At 36.8% G+C, this 24528-nt stretch overlaps 1 protein-coding gene across 10 annotated transcripts in view; it reads left to right on the top strand.

Annotated features, from left to right (window-relative positions):
- The window catches only part of TCF12 (transcription factor 12), a 220839-nt gene that overhangs the window by 102319 nt on the left and 93992 nt on the right, over positions 1–24528 (top strand). For all 10 annotated transcript variants that reach the window (XM_075100285.1, XM_075100281.1, XM_075100286.1 and 7 more), the window contains one exon: positions 5989–6091. In XM_075100285.1, the coding sequence (XP_074956386.1) occupies positions 5989–6091 (103 nt within the window). The remainder of the gene's footprint in view (positions 1–5988; positions 6092–24528) is intronic.

The raw sequence follows: 24528 nt of genomic DNA, 5'->3' as shown, positions 1-24528 counted from the left end.
GGAGTTGGACCTGTGACAATGTGATGTGTCTTGGTGTTCAGTTGAGATAAATGAATATAGTGCAGGTGATCCTCAAGGCAAAAAGGAATAGTACGCTTCTCTGGATTTATTTTTAGTTTACCTTCATTTTTGCAAGGTTCTTCCTGATTTCTGTGGTCAATAGACCTAGCCAGGTTTTGGCTCTGTAGTCTTTCCTCTAGGAGCCATTGATGAATATGTAGATTCAGTGAGGGAAAATACTCTTTCCAAAACAAAATGGGTGTTTATTTCTGGAAACATACATGACCACATAATCCATAATCTTTTAAATTAGCCAGGACACCTTGGTAAGGCTTATTGCCCAGAGCCTCTTGTCTAATCTTCAGTCAGTGATTCACCACAATGTTCCCGGGTGTAGTCAGTCTCTCCGGGTCTGTCTGTCTACCTCTCGCTGTCTTGGTGTCTCACTTACTCTCCCCTCTCCCTCCCCCTTGTGTTTTTTTCCCCTCTTGTTTGTCTTTAGAACTCTCAGATTTGTTTGGAGAGGCAGATAATCCTAAATAAAGTGGATTTCAGCAGTAGATTTACTGTCATTCATTTACACATTAGTCATTTAGATGACTGTTGCCTGATTCATGTGATCAGAGCCAAATTTAGCTTGGAAGGGACCTCAGTATTCTTGAGTTCTAAACAATTAATATTTGTTAGTTGAGGTCAGCCAAACTATAAAACTCAAGGAATTGGAAGCAGCATTCATTAAACTTAATCTTTTGGTCTGTAGCCACGTCAAACTGAAGTCAACCATTCATTCCAGTAGAATTTTAATGTCTTAAGTTTGAAGGCGATAATCGAGTTGCATTGTAAGTTGCTGAAATGTAAATGCCCACGTACTGATCTGGCAGCTTGGTTACGAGCCACAATTGGGTCTGATTTTGGTCTACTCCCAGGGTCTTGTGTAGGGGTGGGCTTGGGAACAAGGGAGGAGAAACAGAGAAAAAAGCAGGTTTTCTCTAGTGGACTTAAGCAAATAAAATGCTGTGGAGTAGTTAACTGTACAGGAAGAAGTTATTCCATGAAGTCAATAAATGCATGGGAAAATTGTGTGCCATGTAGTTTTTCAAAACTTACCCTGAAGTGGAAATAGGATGTTGTACTTATTTAATAACAAAACCAAAAAAACTCCTCTAGGGGCAGGAGTTTTGCTTATGTGTGGACAAATCCTGGTGTGACTTCAGAAAATAAACACTAAGGGACAACAGTTTTATGTTTTTGAAGTGGAAGCAAAAGGGAGAGGGTGAATCCTGCAGAAGCTCTTTTAACCAGTGCAATGAAAAGGGATAGGAACAGTGAACCAGGGAGGCTCTTTTGGGCTTGTTCGTGAGTGTGTTCTGTGATTGACTTAAATCAAAATGTCAGAACTTCAATGGTCACTCACTGAAAGACATTGAGATTTAGGACGTTAATTACCATTTATTTTTTGAAGTGGAGCACAGATTCATTGTGTGAGGTCTTACCTTGTGATATAGTAGGATAAACATGCCTAGTAAGAAGTGTTTTTTCTCAGTGTTTTTTCCATTTCCTCTTCTGGGTTGTCGTGAATAATAAATAAATAACTAGTATTTATGACTTTGTAAATAGCCCCAGATCTTTTATTGTTTTCGCTGTGTTGGCATACCTGTGCATGGAAAATCCTTCTGATACAGATAAAGCCTAAATAACTTAGTCACTTTGGGCATCTTACCTAGATGAGGTGGCAATAAAAACTGTTGCAACTGTTGATTGTTTTAATTGACTGACTTAATTTATTGGAATGATGACAGAACATCACTCTAATCCAATGATATACCTGAAAAATGAATGTTAGAGCATTCAGTGTTGAAAGTGCCTTTGTTACTCAAATTGCAGCGCTAATTTCTAGTAGTCTTTCAGCTGTGTTTGATAGTATTATTAGTAGACAATACTTGTTGGTTTTATTTGAAGGTGTATCTGACTTTGTCGTTCTGATCCACAAGCATGCAGTGAGACTGAAAGCCAGGGAGGGGCGCGTTACAAGATGAATGGTGACAACATTACAAAATGCTGTAAAGGAACAGTTAGCCCCCAGTAGACCTTACTGGGGCTATAACAATACAGAAAGACAAGTTTTGTCTTCCTCTGGGGAGGTTAAAACTTGCTTTTATAGTAGCTGTGTAAGAGGTTGGAACAAACAAGATGGTTTTGAGTTACAGCTATGGCCTCTAATCATATTCAAAACCAGTTTTCCTTTTGTAAACAAAAATGCCCTGAGCTATCTGCATTCCTTTCAGAATAGGGTGCTCAGGGCAGAAAATAAATTTGTCCAGTAACTCGTATTTTGCAGACTTGCCGGTTATTTGCTAAATACTCAAACTGTGCACTCTGATGCATGCTAATTCATTGGTATGTTTGCTGGGGAGCAAAGGTGGCAGAAATGGGGATGTGTACTCAGCATGGAGTGTCTCTTTCCAACCTGTCTATGTCAAACTTGCCTCGGAGGTAACAATAGCTAGCAATCCTCCAAAGGTCTTTGGAAGCCCACCTATGGTGTAAAGAATGATATTATTGGCCTGTTCCAGCAGAGTCAGGTCAGAGTATATATCATTGACTAGTTCTTCCCAAGAGGCAGAACAGCTTTTGGCATAACTAAGTAGCTCCTGTTTCTGCTTGGACCCTGTATCAATCTAGCTATGATCACGGCAGTTTTGAGGACTACCCTCTGAAAGGGGACTCACTTGAACTGAAATTTCCTTCCTTTCTTAGAAAGAAAGAATGAAATTCGGCAGTATACGTTATCAGGTCTTCTTTAAAGCATAGATTTGAAAAGGGGCTCTGATGGAAATTTTTATATATTCCCCCCTACCACCACCATCTTCTGTTGCTTTTGCCATGAGGGGTGAGTTCAGATGGTGGCTGATTGCGTTTTCTCTGTTACTCAGTTACACAGGTGGGATGTACCTTTTAATAAACCCCTATCCTTTGTTGGTGTTGCAGACAGACTTTTTAAGGCTCTTGACTGCATTCTTGTTTAAGCAGTAAATGTATGTTGTAAATTTGTACTACCATATTTGTTAAATATATATTTTTTTAAGCCTTGGTTGTATGACTAGAACTTCCAGAAGCTTTTCAGAAGATCTTGGAAGCTTTTAAAGTTTTTATCTATGATTGATTACAGCTCTTCCCAGTAGAACTTTATGCTGTTTATGATGTAAGTTAACAATACCGATATAAAAGCAAGGAATGGTATCAGGAATACAATTTTATTTGAAGCACAGCTTAAATGTGAAGAATGCTCTGAAATAACTCTGTGACTTAAATTATTGTCCTTAGAGCTCTTCTGATCTTGCTTAATTTGTTTTTGTGAAGTGCAAAGAAGTTTGTTAAATCAAAACTGTGTGTGTGTGGTTATTTTATATTCATTTAGTGTGGGTGAATTTTATATGTGGGAATCAGCCCAGGGTTTCTAATCCCAAACAAAACTCTGCCGCTTGATCTGATAATCCATAACTCATTACTGAGGCTCTGAATAACTGATGTCAAGGATGACAGCCAAGTGAAGACCTCTTTACATAGGTCTATTGTAGATGAAGGCTGAGAGAGGTTACACTTTGCCCAAGTGTAAATTCTGTAGTGCATGATGAAGAATGAAGTGCCTGACACAACTAATTTTAGTTAGGAATTGAATTCAAGTAGAGAAAAAATTTTCTATTTAAAGTGCTTGCATATGCGTTAGTACATTTACCCCCTTGTATTATAAATGTTCTGTTTTCTGTGGCTTTAGTGTTCTGAAGAACTACTTGGAGCATTTTCCAGGTAGATCAAGTAGTTGATTTGTGTAGTGGTGTAGAAATATAACTGTGATGCTGTGGTAATTGGGTGCAAGTGTGTTCTGGGAAACTGAGAGGGTATATGAAAAGAACATGTAAAGGATTATTTGAAGGAATTCTGGTGGTAGAAGGAAGAGCATTCCTTTCTGTGTAAACTACGCACCCAGTTCTCAAAGTCCGCTACTTTGGGGGTTAATATACAATATTAACGTGCAGAGGAGCATTATTAATCCTGTGCATTAGGTAGATTGTGTTGAGTGATGTGTAACCGTGTATGAAATAAGTTTTACTCCTGTTACGTTTTCGGTAGTTTTATTGTTCACTTTGTAAATAAGGCTCTCTCGAAGACTTCAGTTTCTGGGGCTCATCTAGGCATCGCTTTCTGAATGTCTGAGATACGGGTTTTCTTCTATCACCCATAGCGTCCTCCCTAGTTTCTTTCTTTTCAAAATAAAATATAGTTGATGTATTATATTAGGGGAAAAGGTTTTTAAAAAAACAACAATAACAAGTATAAGCAGAGCACCAGATACAAAGCTACCTACTTAGAAGCTTTATTTTTTTCGTCCTCTACTTTTGAATTTTTGTTTCTTTATTCAGCAGATTTAATTTCTTCTTTGTTTCATTTCAGCGTGAAAATAAACCACATGTGGTGACCTTAGCTAGGAGCCACTCCATTTCCTCGGCAGCTGCTGCTACATGCTGCTTGTCTGACAGACGGGGCTAGGTCATGGCTACCAGAGGACACCCTTGTGGTCATAACCAAGTTGTAAATGTCACTAAGATTGTTTCTAAATGCCTATCACATGTGTATCGCCAATTCTGAAGCAGATAAAGTCAGCCAAAGATTCATCTGGGAGTTGGGACTCCCAGAAGATTACTTTTAAAGCCAAATAGCAGCAAGAGTTGTGACATGCATCCGTAAGCAGTGGTAGCAATTTGACAGTTATTTAGCCCTCAGTTACTAGCCCTTTGGTAGAACTGACGGCATGCCTACAAAGATAGTGAGGCCTGTTTCAGCCCCATTAATGTTGTCTCGAATGTGAGCCTGCAGTCTGAAAAAACGATAAATGTTCAGTGATTGATTTTATAGTCACAGGGCACTTGGGATGGTTTCTGGTAGCTGTGAACAATTTCCCCATCTCCGTTAATTAGGCTTGAGGTTTAGGTTTCTCTTTACCAGACTTAGAGAATTGAGTAAGTGGGAATTGTAAGATAATGTTTACGAAACGTTTTTCAAAGCTTTGGCTACAAAGGAGATGCAATTTTGAGTGCCAGGTCTGTCATGTTTTAGTATAAAATAAGTGATTCAGTGCACATCTGATGAGTCTAACAAATACCATATTTGTTCCTTTATATGGGAAAGCTGAAATCATTTAAAATGTACAAAAGAGAATTTTAACTGGGTTAATTAAATAATACGTTCATCCTAGAGCTTCTGTGTTTTCTGTCTCTATGCATTTCAATAAGCCAGTGTTTCCCAACTACATAAGGGTCAATCCAAGCCTGCTAAGTTGGCGATACTAATGCTAGAAAAGTGCAAAACAGTATTTCAGTTTGAGTCCTTGTTTGCAAATCAGGTGACAGTTGTTTGTTTAATCACTATTTTGAAGTAAACCTGTTGTTCGTGAGCTGTGTGCTTTAGCAATGTGATAGTGTCAAAATGCCTGTTAACCTGTAACGTTAATAGCAGGCTGCAAGGGGAAATGGAATTTCTTCTTCTCATTTGCACTAACATTTTTTGTAATGTCAGTGACTCTTCCTGACCTTTTTACGGTGGTGTTTTATTAATGCAAACAGAAACCTTAGGGGAAAAAAAATCAGTTGCAACTTCTTCAGACGAATTTTATGCTCTCAGTGGTTAGTGACTTAACACTAAGAGGATTCAAATATCAAACTATCCCAGTATTATTCAATTTTTAGAAATATTATCCATGAGGACACAGCTTATTAAGAAATTATGTGGTTTCTCTTTGATGGGGAGAAAGAAGAGAGGGAGAAAGTAAAATGTGGGCAGGGTGTGAGTAATTTCTGTGAGATAGACCCGAAAGCCAACTTTTGTGATTAATGATTGTGACTCTGCACATTTAATTAGGAAAGTGTCATTACACTCAATTAGCAGGGCTGCCAAATAATCTGTTTAATACTGTGGTCTTTTTTTCTGTAGGGTTTTGCAGACAGTCCTCATTACAGTGATCACTTGAATGACAGTCGATTAGGGCCCCATGAAGGATTGTCCCCGACACCTTTCATGAACTCAAATCTGATGGGTAAGTAGGTAATTCTTTACGAGTGTCCCTTCAAAGCCTCTTTGGTCAGAAAGAGATATTTTTCATTCCCTTGTCCAGGTCTGACACATCAAGCATCTGGAAGTTGCTCTGTTTCTCATAGCAACACTGACTTTCCTATTGAAATGTTTTTATGTTGGTCAAATTCCTCATAAAGGCCATTGTCCAGGACTTTTAAGAAGGAACCACCTAGATTTTCTCAAGCTTATTTAGAAAGCTGATACATTTTGACTGGATTTTTAGATTTCTCTTGTAAATTCTAAATTATTTTAAAGCTGAGTTTTCCATAACTACTTCTGAGAAGACATCTATAGCAATTTTTAATTTGTGCATGTAAAAAATTTTTTTCTAACACTATTGATTCCTGAACTACATACCAACTTACTTTAGACTTTTCTTCAGTTAATAATTTGAGGGTTTGCCTCTTATTTTTAATTTTCTGATTTCTTTTGTATTTGTTGTATTAGAAACATTGTTACTTCTAAGAAATAGATACAAACTCCTATTTTGCTAGGCAAATGTCAGTACTGCTTCCAGGCCTGTGGGTGTCCAAGATTTTCTGCTTTTGAAACTGGAAAAACAAGCAAGCAAAATGTGTATTATATTGTGGACTTAGGTATCAAAAGCTTTTTATTCATTGCCTGCATTTTGTGTTACCTGAAATATGTTCATGTATTGATGGCATTGTTTGAAACTCTTCTCCCTATTCTAGTTTTGAAATCAATATTTTGATGTTCCAAATGTTTATTGTTTGGCAATGCGTGGTCTTGGGACAATTTTTTTCTTGTATCTTAATTTTAGGGATGACTCTGTTTCGAATTTGTACATTTGACATTGTTTCACTTAAATATTCTGCATCTGGTGGACATGACCTATTTTGTGATCTGAGTACTGTCCTTTTAAGACATAGCCATGGTAATCTAAGTGGATTACCTAAATCCAAATCCTGGTGGTCTGCAGTTTCTTTTGGATATCTTACTACTTTGCTCAGTCTTTGTTTACTACTTTAATCTTCTCATAAATAGAGGCAGCCAAAGACAAAGCTATTGCTGAAACCAGAATTCCGTTTAAACCTTCATATATTAACCTGAAAATATGTAATTTTAAAATAACTGTAGTCTTTGTATAGAGACAGTATGTGCCAATTGGCCAATGATATTTATATCTGAAGACAGTAAAGCTAAACTGTGGTTTCCCTTAGTTATTTTGATAAAGTAGGGTAAAGCTTCCCCCCAATACTGTTTCAAAAATGTTGTCTTTTTTAAGTACAGGAGACAAAAAAGACATGTTGCTTCAATTGCTTCTCCAGTGTTTTGCTCGGTAGCATGTATTGGATGGCTCTAGGCTTTGTAGCTGATTCTGATTTTTTTACAAAAAAATATAGCAAAGAGTGATTATTTTTAAAATTTGTATTACCAAAGGCAAACTATTTGCTCATGATTTTATTTTCAGCCATCCAATTTATAAGCAATATATGCCTTTAAATATATGAAGAAAATAATTGGTGCAACTGTATCTTCTTAGTTTTTCTGTTTTATTGAAGAGATGGCTAGGTGATTCCATTAGACATAACAGAATGACATTATTAATACAGATTTGAGAAGACTCCTCCATTGAGGTAGCTTTGTAGAGAGAAATAATGACTTGCAAGATGTGTATGTGGCAGTCACTTACCCAAAGCAGCTGTGAACTGTAATAGTTTTGTAATGCTTTCAATATATATCTCTAAGAAATGTACACCTCAAAACTCTAAAAGTATGCTTTTAAAAGTATTCCACTTGTTATAACAAAAATTTATGTTCATTTTACTTATGGTATAGGATGCAGCTTTGTATATCATACTTTCACATCATTAAATTTTGCAGCATATCTGAAGTTGATGCTGAAAGTTTGGAGACAGGAATGATAAAAGCTACATAACAACTTTTAGTAGTTTTCTGTGTAGTACCACTATCTGTGTTTATGATTTTTTTTGGTCTATTAAAAAGAAAAATGAGATTTCTGCTTAAATTTTTTAGACAGAAAAATGTTACACACTTTGTTAATGTCAAATTGTGGACATGTTCCCATAAACAGAATGAAACCATCCATTTTATTGGTTACTGTAGATGATGTAATGCACTGATTCTTCCGTGATCTTCAGAAGTTAAGGAGTTGGAGGCTAAGAACATGTATTTGATGAGCTTATAGGAAGTATCTCACTAGGCAAATAGGAGTGATAGAGTGTGTGGGGTTCCACGCTGAAGATCGAAGACACACGTCCCTTCCCAACATTTTATCATAACTGAAGTACATCACCAAAATAGTTCAAAAAATAAAAAAATAAAAAGCCAGCAACATATTTCACCATTGCTGTCAACACTTAAGAGCACCATTAAAAGAAAGAATTGTGTGTCAAGGGGATGTTGTTATTTTGTGTATTATGTTCAGCTGTAAGCATATTTGCCTGAAGAGATAGCGGATTATAAAGTGCCACTGTCTTAAATGATGGAGCTCTCAAACATTTTAATGAGCTTGTACATAGCAAAAGAGAGAAATTTTGTCTAAGAAGAGTTGATAATGATTCAATAATGAACAATTTGCCACAGAAAGATGCATTTCCATATTAATTTAGATATTTTTTTGAAGTGTTTTGCAGAGGAAATGAAGCTATTATGTTGGTTTGGTTAGTGTTCTTCACTAATGAAGTCCAGAATTATCCTGTTGATTTGTTACTATAAAAAAAGAAGGGCCGTTGCTTGTATTTTAAGTAAAAGCACTGCATCTTGTTCATACCAGCATAGTCTGTTAGTATCCATAGAGATATGTAGAAAATGAGGCTAAGATATATTGGTGGTATTGTAGCTCCATTTAGACTTGATGATCTCTGCTTATTCAACTCTTTCTGTTTTAATTACATTCTAGAAAACTATTAGCAAGGATAGTTTTGTACTCTTTGTAATTATGCTGCCTTTTAGTAGTCTGCACTTGCAAGTAGAGGTCAGTTTTGGCTAGGACACTTCAAGCATGTGGTATTGTATCTTCTGTTGTACTATTCCCCGGACTTCATTCTGCTGAGCTTTTCTACTTCTGCTTACCAGGAAGAAAGAGAGCAGATCATTCTTGAATACAGGTTAAAGGGGTTTTTATTGGTCCTTCTTGAAAATTTGAAGTGGGTGACTTAGTTTCTTTTTTGTGTGTGTCTTTCCACAAGAGGTAGAAAGGATAAAGGCAAAACTTTTGTGCTCCACGTTCATAGTCTGTGTACTATGCAGTTCCACAAGCCTGTACATGAGAAAGTCATTAAAAATTTTAGTCAATAGTGAGTGAAAAGGTGATGGTTAAATATAAGCTTGCCATGTTGAAATCCATCCCTTAAAGTAGAGAGATTGTTCTTCCAAGTTTTCTTTCAAGCATACATCTTTGTTTTCTCATAATTTCTTTAACCTAAACCAACTAGGTTTAGGCTTTAAGTGGGTTAAATTTTAGAGCTCTGGGTGTTCCAGGGCTAGTCACAGGGTTTGAAGACCTGTCAAAAAAGATAACTGCAAACTGTCATAATCAGAAGTTCTGAATGTGTGGGAATGGAGGATTTTAGGTTATTTGCATCTTCATGACCTCACCTACTCACTGACTCTAGTAGACCAGCTGCAGAGTTGTACTTACTAGTTTACTTCATATCATCTGTTGATGTTGTAGCACTCACCTCTGTTAGTATCTTAGCAAGGTGGTGACTGTGCTCCTTTTCCTAAGAAACTAACTTCTGCTTCATGCCAGGGATGGCTGTGGTATTTTCTTATGGCCAGCATTAAGAGTATGGAGGACCTGGCAATGCAGGGAAGTCAAGACCATCTCAGGAAGTATTTATGAGGCGGGGAGTAGAAGCTTGTTACAGTAATTAGAGCTATAAATCAAAATATAGTTAATCAAAGTAGTTTCTTATACTGTAACTACTTATAATGTGAATATAAAGGGTAAGGCTGATTCTTGTCCTGCCTGAAATAACTAGGTGAAAGGACCAAACATAATACTTTCTAATGGAAGCTGAATAATACATTTGGTTTTTTTGCAGTGTGATTTCCTTTAATGTTGGTTGTACTCAATGCACTTGAATCACTCAGGTGGTTTGTCATCAGGCTTCACAAAACTGGGCTTGCAAGTAAATTGTGTATGCGTATATGTATACACACACACACTCTCTATCTGTTTTACCCTCTATTAGTATTTAACTGTCTTGTACCAATGTAGCAGGTGGTTAATAGGTATATGCTGGGTAGAAACTGCTGTGTGGAGTTAAGGGCAGCAGGAGCAGAAAGGTGTTTGATGGGTTGAGGCCAAATTCCATGAATTTTCAAAGGTAGTCTTTCAAGTTACTGTGAAACTAAAGACTCATTTTGTGGATTAGTCATACAAACGAGCAATCAATATCTGGATTGGGATGCCTTCTGACTCTAGAGTTACTGTTCACTTAATTGACTTGATTGCCTAATTGTGTAGGTTTGTAAGAATGGCTGTGCTTCCGTCAGTCTGTCTTTCAATCTAGTGAAATTACTATGTCTAATTTTTATTATAAAATCTATTGTTTGACTTTTAAGTTAAGCACTCCAGTTGGCTTGGATAGTGTGGTAAGTATTTTTAAAGACGAACGTTAGGGGTGTTTTTTGAAGCAATGTGGTAAATAGCTAAAGCCTCTGTAAGCTTTCCACTATTTATATTGCTCTTGAACAGGTGATGTAAGCCTTTTAAACCTTAATTTGGGAAAGGTTATTCTTAGTAAAAGGAGGTTTTGAACTTCAAAATACAATTGAAAGAATCATAGAATCATTAAGGTTGGAAAAGACCTCTAGGATCATCAAGTCCAATCATCAACCCAACACCACCATGCCTCCTAAACCATGTCCCCATGTGCCACATCTACATGTTTTTTGAACACCTCCAGGGATGGTGACTCCACCACCCCTCTGGGCAGCCTATTCCAATGCCTGACCACTCTTTCAGTGAAGAAATTTTTCCTAATACCCAATCTAAACCTCCCCTGATGCAGCTTGAGGCCATTTCCTCTTGTTCTATTACTAGTAACTTGGGGAGAAGAGACCAACATCTACCTCGCTACAACCTCCTTTCAGGTAGTTGTAAAGAGTGATAAGGTCTCCCCTCAGCCTCCTCTTCTCCAGACTGAACAACCCCAGCTCCCTCAGCCGTTCCTCATAAGACCTGCTCTCCAGAGGCATGCATCTGAATTCTTTCTCAGTTAAGAATCTACCTAATCTTCAGGAAAACTGCTAGTTTTCTTCCTCAGTAACACTTCAGTAAAATAATTTTGGAATCAAGAGGTAGCTTAATATCAAATGACTTTATCATAGTGAAGATAATAGTAGGAAGCAAGCAAGGGTAAATAGCTATTAAAATGGCAAATATTAAGAAAGATGCCATTATATTTTTTGCTAGGAATCTTGTTTTAATTACCTTTTGGGAAGGGAGAGGGCAGATGTGAGTAGTGAGTTGGCAGATCTTGTATTTGTCCAAAATAGTAGTCACATTTCCTTGAATGGCTTTCTGTCATCATTACTAATTTTACACATGGAATAAAATAGGCATCACAAGGGAAATGATCTCCAGAGACACGAGTAATTGTAAGATTGATCCGAAATAATTTATACTCGGTTACACTGGTAGTAACTTGGAGAATGGTAGGGACAGATTATTTTGAATCCTTCAGATAATTCATTAGGAAGAAAAAGGAAAATGTTAAAAGAAGAAAATGACGAAATAGGGTCACAGTAAAGATTATGGCAAATGCTTCAGTTCACCTCATTTTACAGGAGGAGGGCAGTAAGTTGAAAGAAAGTTGTAAAAAGATAGCTAATAACCTTCACATAGTGTGTAATTATCCATCAAATATTACTGTAGGCTAAGAGCTCAGAAAATTTTTTCATAGTAAATGACACAAGTATAAGATCATTCATGGTTACAATATTTAAGGGGGTACAAGTCTCCTGCTCTAAGACAGGGGTCTACCACAAGCCATAGATAATAAACTTCCTATGCTGGAAAAGTTCATTGAAATTTACTTTGCAGTAACTGGCATAATACAATTTCACAGCGTTTTGTTTACATCTTATCAAATCATTTACTGTTTTGATTATTGAAGCTAAAAAGATCAAGATGCCCGCTGTATGTAATGCATCATGGCTGCTTTTCCCAAAGTAAGCGTTGGCATTAAAGCCCCAGTAAAGCCACATGTTTGTTGCTTCAGATAAGCCTATGTTGTGTAAAAAATTAGTTTTTTCCTAATCATTGCATATGACAAATCTGATAAATGGCAGACTTGTATTTAAATTTCCTTTTCAAAATGTTTATTTTCCTTTTGGGGCTTGTCACTGTGCTTAATTACTAGATTGGCACTGTTTTTATATAATAGTATAGATTGGCTAAAAGCCTAATGTGAATTTTGTAGTATTTTGTTGTTTACAATGAAAATTTCAAACCCAGAGTAATGTTTTCAGTTAAATTTCAGTGATGTCTTCCTCTCTTCTGGATAATGACACATTATTATTTGCTTCATATATGAATATATAAAAACTCCATAAATTGAGGTCCCTTTTTAAAAAAAAAAAAAAAAAAAAGAATATGCTAGCAATATGTGTGTTCTTTTTGTTCTGGGGTACATCTGCATCTGGCTGTGTTCCAGCTGTGGCATGGCATGTTGGGCAGAGGCATGCTCTTGTCAGTTGTACCTGTGAAACCTTGGACCCAACATGGTGGTTGTGATGTTTTGTATCTGTTGGTACAGTTACAGATTTATCCCCCCACCCCCCCTTACATTAAATAAATTCCACTCACACCAAAGAATTGCTCTCATCTGCTCTTCATTTTCCTTTTGTGAAAGCTAATGGGTTTCTGGGAAATGAAATTACACAGTCATTTAGTAACAGTGCTAAGTGCAGGGCATTTTTACCCTTGGGTTTTTGCTCACAAAAGTGTATGTTAAGCTTAGTTTTCCCTTCTGTTTACAGTAATGTTTTGATCAAGTAGCTTTCCTAACGTTTCTTTAAATACAGTAATACCTCAAGGCTTTCTGCAATATAGTGGGGAGATTATGTCCTTTGTAACGTTATGCTGAAGCACATGTGTCCGATTGTGCTGTCTTCCCCTTGAGACTTTCATCATCTTCCTAGTTAGCAGCTGTGGCAGAGAGGCCCTAACAACCCACCTCAGGTGGTGCTCAGGTGTGGGTCTGCCAGGTAGGTGCGTGGTTGCAGCTGCCTGCCTGCCTGCTCCTCCACCTCCCCTTGCTGCTGGCAGGAGGCCTTGTGCCTGGTCGGCTTCTGGCACAGGAAGGTGGAGAAGGGGGGAGCAGGTGCATGGCAGTTGGCCTTCCCTGCTCCCTGTTAGTGATCCGCTCACTATGTGAGTATGCTGGAGTGTTGAGGTGGTTTATCACTAAGGATCACGGGTAGTATTGGGCAAGTTTAGAAGATGTTTATAATCACCAAATGAGAGTTGGAGTTCTTTTCAGACTTAGTCTGCAGTACTGTGGTTCAAGGAAAAAACCAAAAACAGAAAGGTTTTTCTTCTGGCAAGTAAGAAAACAAAGAAATCTGTTCTTGAAAATCCATCAAACTATGATTTAATGTTGTCCCAGGAAGAGCTGCTGATACCTTTTCACTGGATACTACCAGTGTCACAGGGTACCTTCACAGGACTCATAGGAGCCTGCAATTCCACAGCGTGTCCCACAAGCAGAACTTGCAGTTCTGGTGACCCGTGGGCTTGCTGTGTGCCCTAATGGGAGAAAAAATGGCACCTAGTGTTAATTGTGTTTGAGGAAGATGAAATGTTGCCTTCTTCAAAAAGGTCTCACACTTAAACCCGGAATTTTTGTTATACTAAGTACTTCTGAATTGCCGGTCTGGGAATTTAAACATGCAAATCAGTGGCTTTTAAATTTTGCAATATTTTATTTCTGATAAAGTTTGTTCTGCAAAGCTTGGTTTTTAGTTAATGCAGTCTGATACATTTGAGTGTTGATTTATGCACAATGTACTCTGCCTCTGAAAAGGGGAATAAATAGCAATCTGATGAAATTTTGAAGTCTTGCATTTCTTCTTTGTTATAATATGTCAGTTCAGCTGCTGCAGGGTATGTTTATCTGTTACAAGGCTCATCGGTGCATGAAATGCTGAAAGGGCATATTTCTCTCCTGTGGTTCCTGCCATCCCTGGGCACTTGTAGATGTGTTCCAGTGGATGGGATCAGCTGGGTGAAGCTGTAGGATTTTAAATTTCAGTCTGTCTGAAGGCGCCAAGCTCCTTTCCAGGGAGAAGGGAGGAGGGGGTGGTTCTTTCCCATACTGGTGATGTAACTTCCCCATGAGGCAGTTGCTTAGGGATCTACATAATAACTATTATCCTGTTCAAATAGGAGACTGTAGAAAGCTCACTGGTGATTAAAAGATAATTTTGTCATTTTTCATGGCTTGTCTTTGTTTTGCAATAAAGATATTTGCTTATCACCAGGTGCATAAAAATAATTTACTTAATCTCCATTTCATTCCATTAATTTTTTTCATTCTTGCTTGCATGTAGCTGTAGGGTGTCAGTTGCTAGCAGTCCAATTTTTAATAAATGCAGCAGTCTGTATCCAGTGATTAACTTCTGAACTGATCAACCAAAATGTTGTAACTAGGCTGCTTGTGCGAAAACAAGTGGCTTTTGTGATTTGGGGCATTATAGTATTTGCATTAATATGATTCGAAGTTGTTAACAGTTTTCTTGAGAGACTGGATTTTAGTGAGTCAAATGTTTGTTGCTGCTGGAAACCTGACTCTGTGTAGATACACAGATACCTCAGAGGGGAAAGCAAAACAGATGAAATTGAATGAGTGAGCCTCTAAAAGATGTAATTTTATTTTTTAGGTGCATGAAAGGTGTTGGACCTTTACTATTGTTTTTTGTGAGTTGCCTGAGTGGCCACTGCATTTTCCCTAGAGTTGTAAGCTCTGCTGTAGGTGTGAAATGCTTCAGCTATACCGTGGATTAATAGAACAAGTATCATCAAAAGAAAACAAAATTTTTAAATTTCATTTTGAAAATAGCATCTGGACACTTTCACTTCAGTCCAATATTGCACCAAAGATTTGTTTCTGAAAAGTGAGTGAAAGACTGTCACGTAACAGAAATGCACACTCTCTTAAGTGATGGTAATATCTTGCTTTATTTGCGAGGTTTTATTGGTTGCTGTCTTTTTACGCTTTTCTGAAGGCTAACTGTGCTGTGGCTTTCAGATGGGTGTTTAGCTTCTGTCACTCTAATGCATATATTTATATTGGGAAGTCAGCTGAAAATTCTGCAGAGTTATTTCTTAGGCATCCAGATGGAGGGCATCTTTGAGAAATAGAAATGTTGTTATCCTTACGTGTGGAAGCTTCACCAGGACGGCATTTGGTGGAGGGAGGGTGCCGTTTGCTTGGGGTTTTTTTGGAAGACACAGGGGTCTCCCATCTGAAGATGGAGAGGGAGTGATACAACCTGTTACGTGATGTTGTTTTTTATACAGAACTAAAAAAAACTGATAGTATTTGGGATTACTGCTACTGATTTCTTTAAAGAAAGCAGTAGCCTTAAGTTCAGTGAAGAAATAAAAAAGGTTCATTGAAATCAGAATGGGGAAGAAACAAAGTATTTCATTACTATTGAAATAAGTTGAGACTAATTTTAGAGTTTTTCCTTAAATTGCTGAGGTCTGGCCATGAGCCTTAGAGGTAGCTGGGAACCAAGTGCACTAAAATATGTAATGTGTGAATGTAAAATGTGTAGATTCAAATTAGGATTGTACAGACCACATGCAAATTCAGTACTATTGTCACAATAACTGTAATGAAATTTTAGTTTAATTCCCAGTGTAACAGAGACTTCTAAAATAAGGTTGGCACTTCAGGCACAGATGCAATACAAATAAGGTGTCTTGCAGTTTCTTGCTCTTGTACAACGGGATACAGAAAGCAGAAGTCTTGAGAGGAATATGTGACTTGTTAATAGTCCTGCAAGCTTCTAGGCTGATCCCTGGGGTCTGCATTGAATACTGAAGTGCATGACTGTATAATAAATAAATTTGTATCATATTTAAAGACATGTTCTGCATAGATAGGAGAGTGTACTTTGTTCACTTTTATCAGGGTACTGCAGTTTTAAGTACGTTTTCTGCCTCGTAGGAGCAAAGTGAAGTTTGCCTTATTATTTTGCTGTGATAAATAACTCTTCTGTTTCAGACCGGATTAACTTCTTTCCTATGACATCATTTGTTTCACATATTGCTAGTCTATTACAAGCTGTCACCTCAGATATAATTTCTTCCTGTATTGATTTGGAGTCTTGAGGTACTTTCCAGCTTAAACTACAGGTTGATTGACCTGCTTGAATAGAGATTTACAAAAATTAATTCCTTACAGAAACATATTTCTTAAATATGCCTTACCTATCTTAGAAGCTGCATTCCCTTACAAAATATTGTAGAGAGTCTTCTGATCACATCACCCTAACTTCAAAGCAGTTTGCAGAAGCTCACATATGTGTTATACTATAGAAAGCATTTAGCACACCTTAATATTCTACCTATCAGGCAAAAAAAAGAGATTTTATTTTGCATATTTAGAAGTTCTATTTGAATTTTAAAGGAGATTTTACTTCTATATAGCTGTCTTGCATTATTATACAGCTTCAGGTTTGAAAGATACTGAAATTGGTAGATATGCAAGATCAGAAACTGAGTTCTTACTTTCTGGGATACAATTCTGTCTGTCTTTGTACTTGGAGAAATGTCATCCTTTCACCTGACGTGAATTAAATCTTTCTTCTCAATGATAGGTAAGGTGGTATTGTTTTCAGCAGTGCTGTGTTCTATGGTGTAACGGCTGCTAGTGTATTTTATACCATCACTGAAACAATTTTTCTTTACATCTTCCAGGATTGATATTTTTAAGTGTAAGATGAATGGCACTAGCATTACTAGTGTTTAAAATATAACTTTATAAATAACAAAGCTGAGAAATCTACATGTCATTTTTTTCAGGTGTCTGAATCTATCACTTTTCTGGGTACTTTAGGTTGATCTATAAGATCACAGTCTGAAGCCAGTCGTTTATGCAGTGCTCAGTTTGCCTTGCACTGCTACGTTGTTCTTGCCCAGCGTACTGGGAGATTGGGGGTTATTTTGTTTTGTTTGATTACTGAGAGTGGTGGGAGGAGGAGCTATGATTGGCTTGTCTTCCTGGTGCTTGGCTGCATTTCCTTTAATTTTTTTTTGTTCACTGGTTTTATTCATGAATTACAATTTATAAACCGTGCATGTTTCACAATGATTTCAGCCTTGAGTGCCAAACTACTGTATGATTTTGTTCCTTTGTTTGACAGCTACCTGTCACTAAGCCTTGTGCACAATTGTAATTAATATTTTTGTCCGGTATATGTTTATATTCTTTATTTATATTTTTGCTATTACATTAGAAATGTATCTTCCTAGAAATGTGGTTCAAAATGTCCATGGTAAAAAAAAAAAAACCCCAACAACTTTATAAAGCTGTTAAATGAATTGAGTATAGACATGTTCCTTCAGTATTTTGGAGCAGAGGGTAAAGGGTGAGAGGCCGGAAGAGAAATATTGCTGGGTTTTGTTGGTTCTATGTTACAGTTGCAAACTATGAAAAGGAACATGGTTTGTTGGCAGAAGGAAAAAGCCCACATATTTCTCCAGTTGGTAACCATTTTATGTAGGATAATTTGCCTATGTATGCACAATAAGCAGTGGGCTTTCAGCAATATAGTTAGAATAGAGTAAAGGTAAAGAACAATTTTTTAAGTACAGAGGATTTTCTGTAGTGATTTACCTCATTTTACATAAATAGAAGAAAATTTGGAGCACAAATGGCTTGAACTCAAGATACTGATTTTAGCTGGCTCTTCAGTGCTTGGTTGACGTTCTGCAATATGAAAGAGGCAACTTTCAAAAAACATAGCTTTCAGTTCGATAGCAGTGCTGGAATTATCAAGGGAATAATGATGCTTTAGAGCACAGATTAAATGGGGAAAAAAAAAAAAAACCAAAACAAAAAACCACATTACTGGGGCCTGCATAAAATTTTCTCCTGATGAATCGCTGCTCTTCAATTTGGTGTTTTATTTCACTTCAGTTTACTGGTATTTGCACTATGTCTCTGATCCTCTGTTAGAAAAGGTAGAAGTTGGGGTGAATGGACAAAGAAGATAATAGAAGCCACTATAGGAAAACATGTTTTAATGTGAAAAAATAATCATTTATTGATGGCCAACTTCTAAACAAACTTGCAAGGCTGTCTTAGTTACATTGGAGGAAGTAACATGAGCCAGATGTTAAAACATTCTTTGTTTAGACTCTGAAAGAGTGAGTTTGAGTGCAAAATTAGTAAAAATTCACTTTTTTCTGTGTTAGGTCAACAGCATAGATTCAGACATGCTGAAGGAGAACTTCATAGTTTTCTACTGTATAAAGCAAATTCACATATAAATTTTTATTGTCCAGTATTTTGTTATTTAAAACATGTCCTTTTTACTGAAGCTTCTGAGATGTGCGTGGATGCTTTTCAGAATGCTTGATCCCTTGTAGCGTGTACCATGCTGCTCAAGGCAAGAATCTTTAGATGTCACAGTCATCTTGCCACACATGATGAATTACTTTGCCTAAAGATTTTCTAGCCACAAAGCCTCTGGGGTGGCTCTGTCTCCCTAAGGATGTTCTGTTTGACTAGCCATCTGAGCTTACTCTGCTGTGACTGGTTTAGAAAGTACTAAATCCAAACTTCTTCACATTTAATTTCTGCTTGTAAATAACAAAAGGGCTTATATTGTAGAAATGCATATGCAGAGGACATTGTTGACCAAAATCAGAAATAAGGTACAAGAAGAACTAGTTGGGCTTTGAAAAGACAATATCACTTTAAACTTGTTTTAAGTTGTATTTTTTATTAATTCAGTTTGTTCCAAGAATCATGTCAAATGATTGCAACTGCAGGATACTGTCCAAAATGTGTTTTCCCTGTTTCTTTTACTTCTTTTTCATTTTCTTTATTGCTAATAAACCTATGTGTGCAATGAGTTTCATAGCTTTTGTGATTGTCTCTCTTTTTTGATACATTCTTTGGTTATATTGGCCTGTAAGACAGGATTAGTGGTAGCTGGTAATAAAACCTGAAGTTTCAAGATACTGAATAGATATCTGGACTACTGTCTCCTTTCAGGGGTCCATAAATTTACTGTGGGGAGCCTGGAGGACCACCCCATGAAGAACATTTTAAAAATATATCTTAGTGTTTTTAGGATTTAATGCAGTTAATGCTTTTTAAATAGTTCAGAGTTTGTAGCAGGTAAACTTAATTTCATATACAGTTGTTCAATTTTCAGATTCAATGGTCTAAAACAATATGTATTGACCATTTTGTTGTGGCAAGATGCATCTTTCCCATTTTTGCAAGTTTATAGAAGTAGTAATTAAAAAATAAGACATAGGAAGTGACAAACTACAGCAAGTAAATTTTATTTTGAGCTTTCTTTTTTAAATTATTTTTATATTCTTACCCTTCCTGCCTTTTTGCTTTTGACTGTTGGTGGGGGTTTTTTTTGACAATAAGTATTCCTGTGTTCTCCCCTTCCTGTGTGATCAGTGGAGTCCCTAACTCCCTTTTAGCCTGTTTAAGGTCTGTTGTTGTGAGGAGGTGGCCCTTCACCTTCTCTGCTCCCTCCCCCTTGAGAATATCCACCTGTTCTTCACAAGCACATTTTTGCAGTGATGTAAAAAGGGGGTGGAACTGTAACTGCACATTACTAGATGGCCATATTTCATCTTTTGCATGTGTACACAGAACTACCTTTTCTAACTTATGCTGTCTGTCCTGTTGACCCTTTTCAAATATTTGCTTAAATAAGCATTGTTGGGAGAGCCGTTAATCTATTCTCTATTTTGGAAGACAAATCTAAATAAAAAATTTTTCAGATTTCCCTTTTCCCCCCCAGGGATATTGATTTTTCTTTCTTATTTTTCTTTTTTTAATAAAAATTTTCCATCTTGCAGATAATATTTTCATTATCAAGAACAGCCTTTAAATATAAAATAGCTTTAAGTAGTGTAGGCATTCTCTCTGTAACTTAAAAATCCTTCTTTTCCTTGAGAATGTAAAAGATATCAACTCCTTAAGAATCTGATCAGTAATTACTGTAAAAATAAAACCCCCAAAATGTTCCTCATACCTTTTAAAAAAATGAATTTAAAAAATACCCTTGGTCTCAATGTAATTCAAACTCTTCTTTGCAATGAGACTTTTACTGGCAGAAGATAAATTCTTTGTCCTTTTCTTGATTTTTTTTTTTTTCCCCTCCCCAATTTATCATTAAAACTTTTGGTTTTGTTAGCTCTCTTACTTTTGCAACTTTGACAACTACTAGAAATTCTTAAACATATGCAGTCTGAATTACAATGAAAAAAATGTACTGGAATGAAATTTCTTTTAATACCTGAAAGTATAGTATGATTAGTTATAAAAATGCTTATTTTAAAGTCAAAGCCAGTATTGCCTGCCAAGGTTTATTATTCTTTTTTCAATAATGAATCCAGCTGTGAAGCATGAATGGAAATTGGACTGCTTGATGCTAACAGCTGATCATAAGGAATCCAGTTAGGCAAAACATAAAATGAGTAGTTTTTGTTGACCCTGGATAATGCTGAGTAACGTCAGTACAGATTATAAGATAAAAGGAACCAGTTAAGCAGTAGCTTGTATCTAAACTTTAAAAGATTCAATTTAGCTGGGTTTGTATGTTTCTATAGTAGTTCAAGAACATTCTTAGTAGTGTTACAGATTTTCTTTGGATTTGAATGCTTAGAAGAATTGCATTTACTAACGGAAGTATATACTTAATTTTAGCTATGTTGTCAGGGTTTTTTTTTTTGTTGAATGAATTTAGTAAAGCTTTTTTAAAATACTGAGCAAATTAGCATCTTTAGGGTAATATTTGCATTGACTGTATCTCATTTAACCATTTTTACTCGAAATCACAAAATTGTTTCAGTCTTAGCTATCAACTGTCATAAGGTCCAACACATTTTTACCTCTATTGTAAATACTGATTTTGCTATATTTGTGATACTGTAAGTACTGCTTGCAGAAATCCATTTCAGGTTAACCTTGTAACCAGTTACCATTGTACTGACAAGGTGAGTTGGGTTTTTCGTTAGTGTTTGGTTTTCTTGTTTGTTTTGGTTGGGTTTTTTTGTTTGGTTGGTTTTTTGGTGTTGTTAGTTTTTAAAATAACTGTTATGTTCATTAACTTCTAGCTCCCTCTTTCCAAACAGTGGTGTTTGTCTAATTTTTAGTGAGTGAATAAATCAGAGGTACTTCTTACAAGATAAATTTTAGTAATTTATACACTATGTACTTGTGAATTATATATAATGTTTTATTGATAATTTTGCTTCTGTGTATTTTAGGGGTAAGAATCATAGTATAAGCAAATCTTCACTGGGGTGTTTTGCTGTAGGAAATGTCTCATGAGTTACATATTGTTTTATGGATTAAAATTTGTGTTACAGTTGTCATGACTCCTTTGCTGATTTGAACAAACGGATTTAAATCTGTTACTGTTCTCTTGATGTCCTTATAGTCTATATAATTTACGTAGCAATTGGATCCCTGATACCTGTGCCATGCACTTTTTAAAAATTGTTTGCAGAGGTTTCCTGTCCTTGTAGAAATCCCCTTGCTCACAAGCAAGCCACCTTTTGCCATCTTGGAATACCCTTTCTTTGGAAGTTTCTCTGATAACTCTTATCCCTTTGTACTCCAGTTTCCATGTGTTGAGCTAAACCCTCACTTTGTATTTCTTAGCTTTTTTAGGTATAGTTATGTCACAAGCAAGCAAAACTCTACCCCTTTCCCACCTTAGTCAATGAGAGGAGAGGCTCAGTTTTGTCTGAGGACCAGAAGAGGTTTAGTGTCTGGGGCGCACCTCCTACCAGAGACACATGTGCCATTGGCTTTCACGTATGTAAGATTTGAGCACTGGGAAGGCAGGTGAGGTGCTCAGACTGGCCTGGACACTTGTGCAAACTCTCCCTTTGTTCTCCCTCTTGCTTAATGTTTCCAGGTAAGGGGAAACTTTACTGAGGCTTTTTCATTTTGGTTCAGATTCTTTGCCAAACTATTCCCAGCCCTTTCATTGTGAATGTCGCCAGCTGTTAGTTTTTTGCTTCTTAAGAGATGTCAAGTCTGTAGCATAGCCATCAGCTTGCCCTGTGTTGCATATGAAGTCTGACTAATATTAGTACTTCATTCATTATATGACATTTTTAATTTCTTTTCAAGAGCTTTCAAAGTGAAAGAAGCTGAATTTAATCTAAAAACCTGATCTTATTAAAGAAGATATTCTAACATTGTAGGTTCCCCAGATACTACAGTAACTGGCATTCTGTAAGTGCCCAGAATAGAACTGGCCCCTAAGTTAATGATTTATTGATTAATGATTTTTGTATTCTAGTGAGGGAGAACCTTCATCTGCTGCTGGTCAACATAATTCTGCAAAAGGATGTGAATATTCCTTTGATACTGTTTACATTTGTTCTTTACCCCTTCTGTGCTCCTCTAACACCACCAAGTCCGCCACCTTTATATCATGTGGGTTTTTTGTATTACAGGATGCAGATTTGGCCCTGTGTAAAGGTGAATCATACCAAGACCCTGAACTGAAACCAAAATGCAAATGTTTTTGTGCAATTTTCTGAGATCTTTGAGATAGGGAAGGGGGGAAGCCAAGGAAACAAGATAAAAGGGCCTGCAGCAGTATAAATCACAAAATTATCTGGATTCCAGCTATGAAAAAAATGTGCTTTTTACTTTTGACTTTTTTTTTTTGCCCTCCTTGTATAAATTAATTAAAATATCCTGTGGTCCCTTTGTGTAGCCTCCTGGATGGGAAAGGAGGAATTGTCATTGACCTAAAGCAACATGTAGTGCTACAGAGTGCAACCTTACAACCATACTCTTATCATGCCTACTATACTTAAATTCTCCAAATAGTTCTCAGCAATTTATGCCTGAAAGCAAAGCTGAGGTGGTTCAGTAGATGCTAGACTTGCCCGATTTAACTGTATAATTCAGAAGTGTCTGCTCTTCATAGAATCAATTTAAGAAAGACAAAAGTAAAACTAAGCTTTTTGCTTTGATACCAAATAGTGGAGAGTCCTACCTACCAGAGTACTTACATCATCCTAAATGTGGACAGTGCATATTAATAGTTTGTCTTTTGCCTTTCAGTTGCCACTCATTCTACTTTTTAGCCCCAAGGCATAACGTAATTTCAAGACAAGATGCACTCCTTGTAACATTTGTTTCACGAGTATCTTTTTAACAGTGCAAATACTTAACAGTATAGTGTGATAAGCTCTGGCCAAAATGTCTCCATACCCTTATGTCTGTAATGTTTATTATAAGTCATCAATAACATAAAAATCAATTAACATTTTTAATTGGCCTTTTTTGCAAGCTGTAGTCAAAAGCAGCTAATGCTCTGGTTCAAGTCGTGGTGCAGCGTGATCATGTAACGTTGCATATTTTTTTATCTGCTTGTTTTGAAATTAATCTGATTCTCGCTTTGAAAGAAAATAATCTCTTTCACTGAGAGCATTGGCAAGCATATAGGTAATTTTTTTATAGTTTTAACTCTTTTTTTGTTACCAGTGGTCCTGTTTGTTTCAGAATTTTGTCTAACATATCACCGAGTACAGAAGCACATTCTTCCATTGATTTTCATCCTGCTTTGTCCTTTATCTCTGCTTGCTTGCTATTGTTCAAGGGTTGCTTTGTGAAAGGTACGAGTGCTGTGCACAGTTTATTTTGGCAAAATGAATAATGTTGCCATTGATCTGGGTCTGAGCCGACTATCCTTCCTTGGGCAGTAGTTGTTAGCTTCAGGTCATTTCCTTCTTGCAGGCTCAGCTCAGATTGCAGTGTGGAGCTGGTGGTTCAGCTCTACACGACACTCTATTAATATGCACAACATGACCGGTTTCGGGGGAAGGTTATTAGAATGCTGGTTTGTATCCTCCAGTGAATGAAATTATGTGTGATTATGAAGTCATCAGGCATGGACCAGTAAGGCTCGAGAGAGCCTCCCCCTCCCAGGTCCTGGGGGTGCCATTGATTGGTGACCATGTGTTTGTGCCCGATAGACTGTGAAATGGTGTGTTGCTACACGGCTGTGTTGCACCTGCGCCCCACCGAGGTGATTGATTGGTTTGGTCATGTGGAATGTTCCCATCTGGTCTGCAGTAATGTGTGTTTTTTTGTTGGTTTTTTTTTTCCTTCTTTCGTTCCTTCCTTCCTCTTCTCTCCCATTTTCCCTTCATCTGCAAATAGCAAG

Source organism: Phalacrocorax aristotelis, chromosome 7 (genome assembly GCF_949628215.1).
Source record: "Phalacrocorax aristotelis chromosome 7, bGulAri2.1, whole genome shotgun sequence".
NCBI classification, from domain to species: Eukaryota; Metazoa; Chordata; class Aves; order Suliformes; family Phalacrocoracidae; genus Phalacrocorax; species Phalacrocorax aristotelis.
Note: the sequence above shows the minus strand (reverse complement) of the source record. Positions and strands in the feature narration are given on the sequence as shown.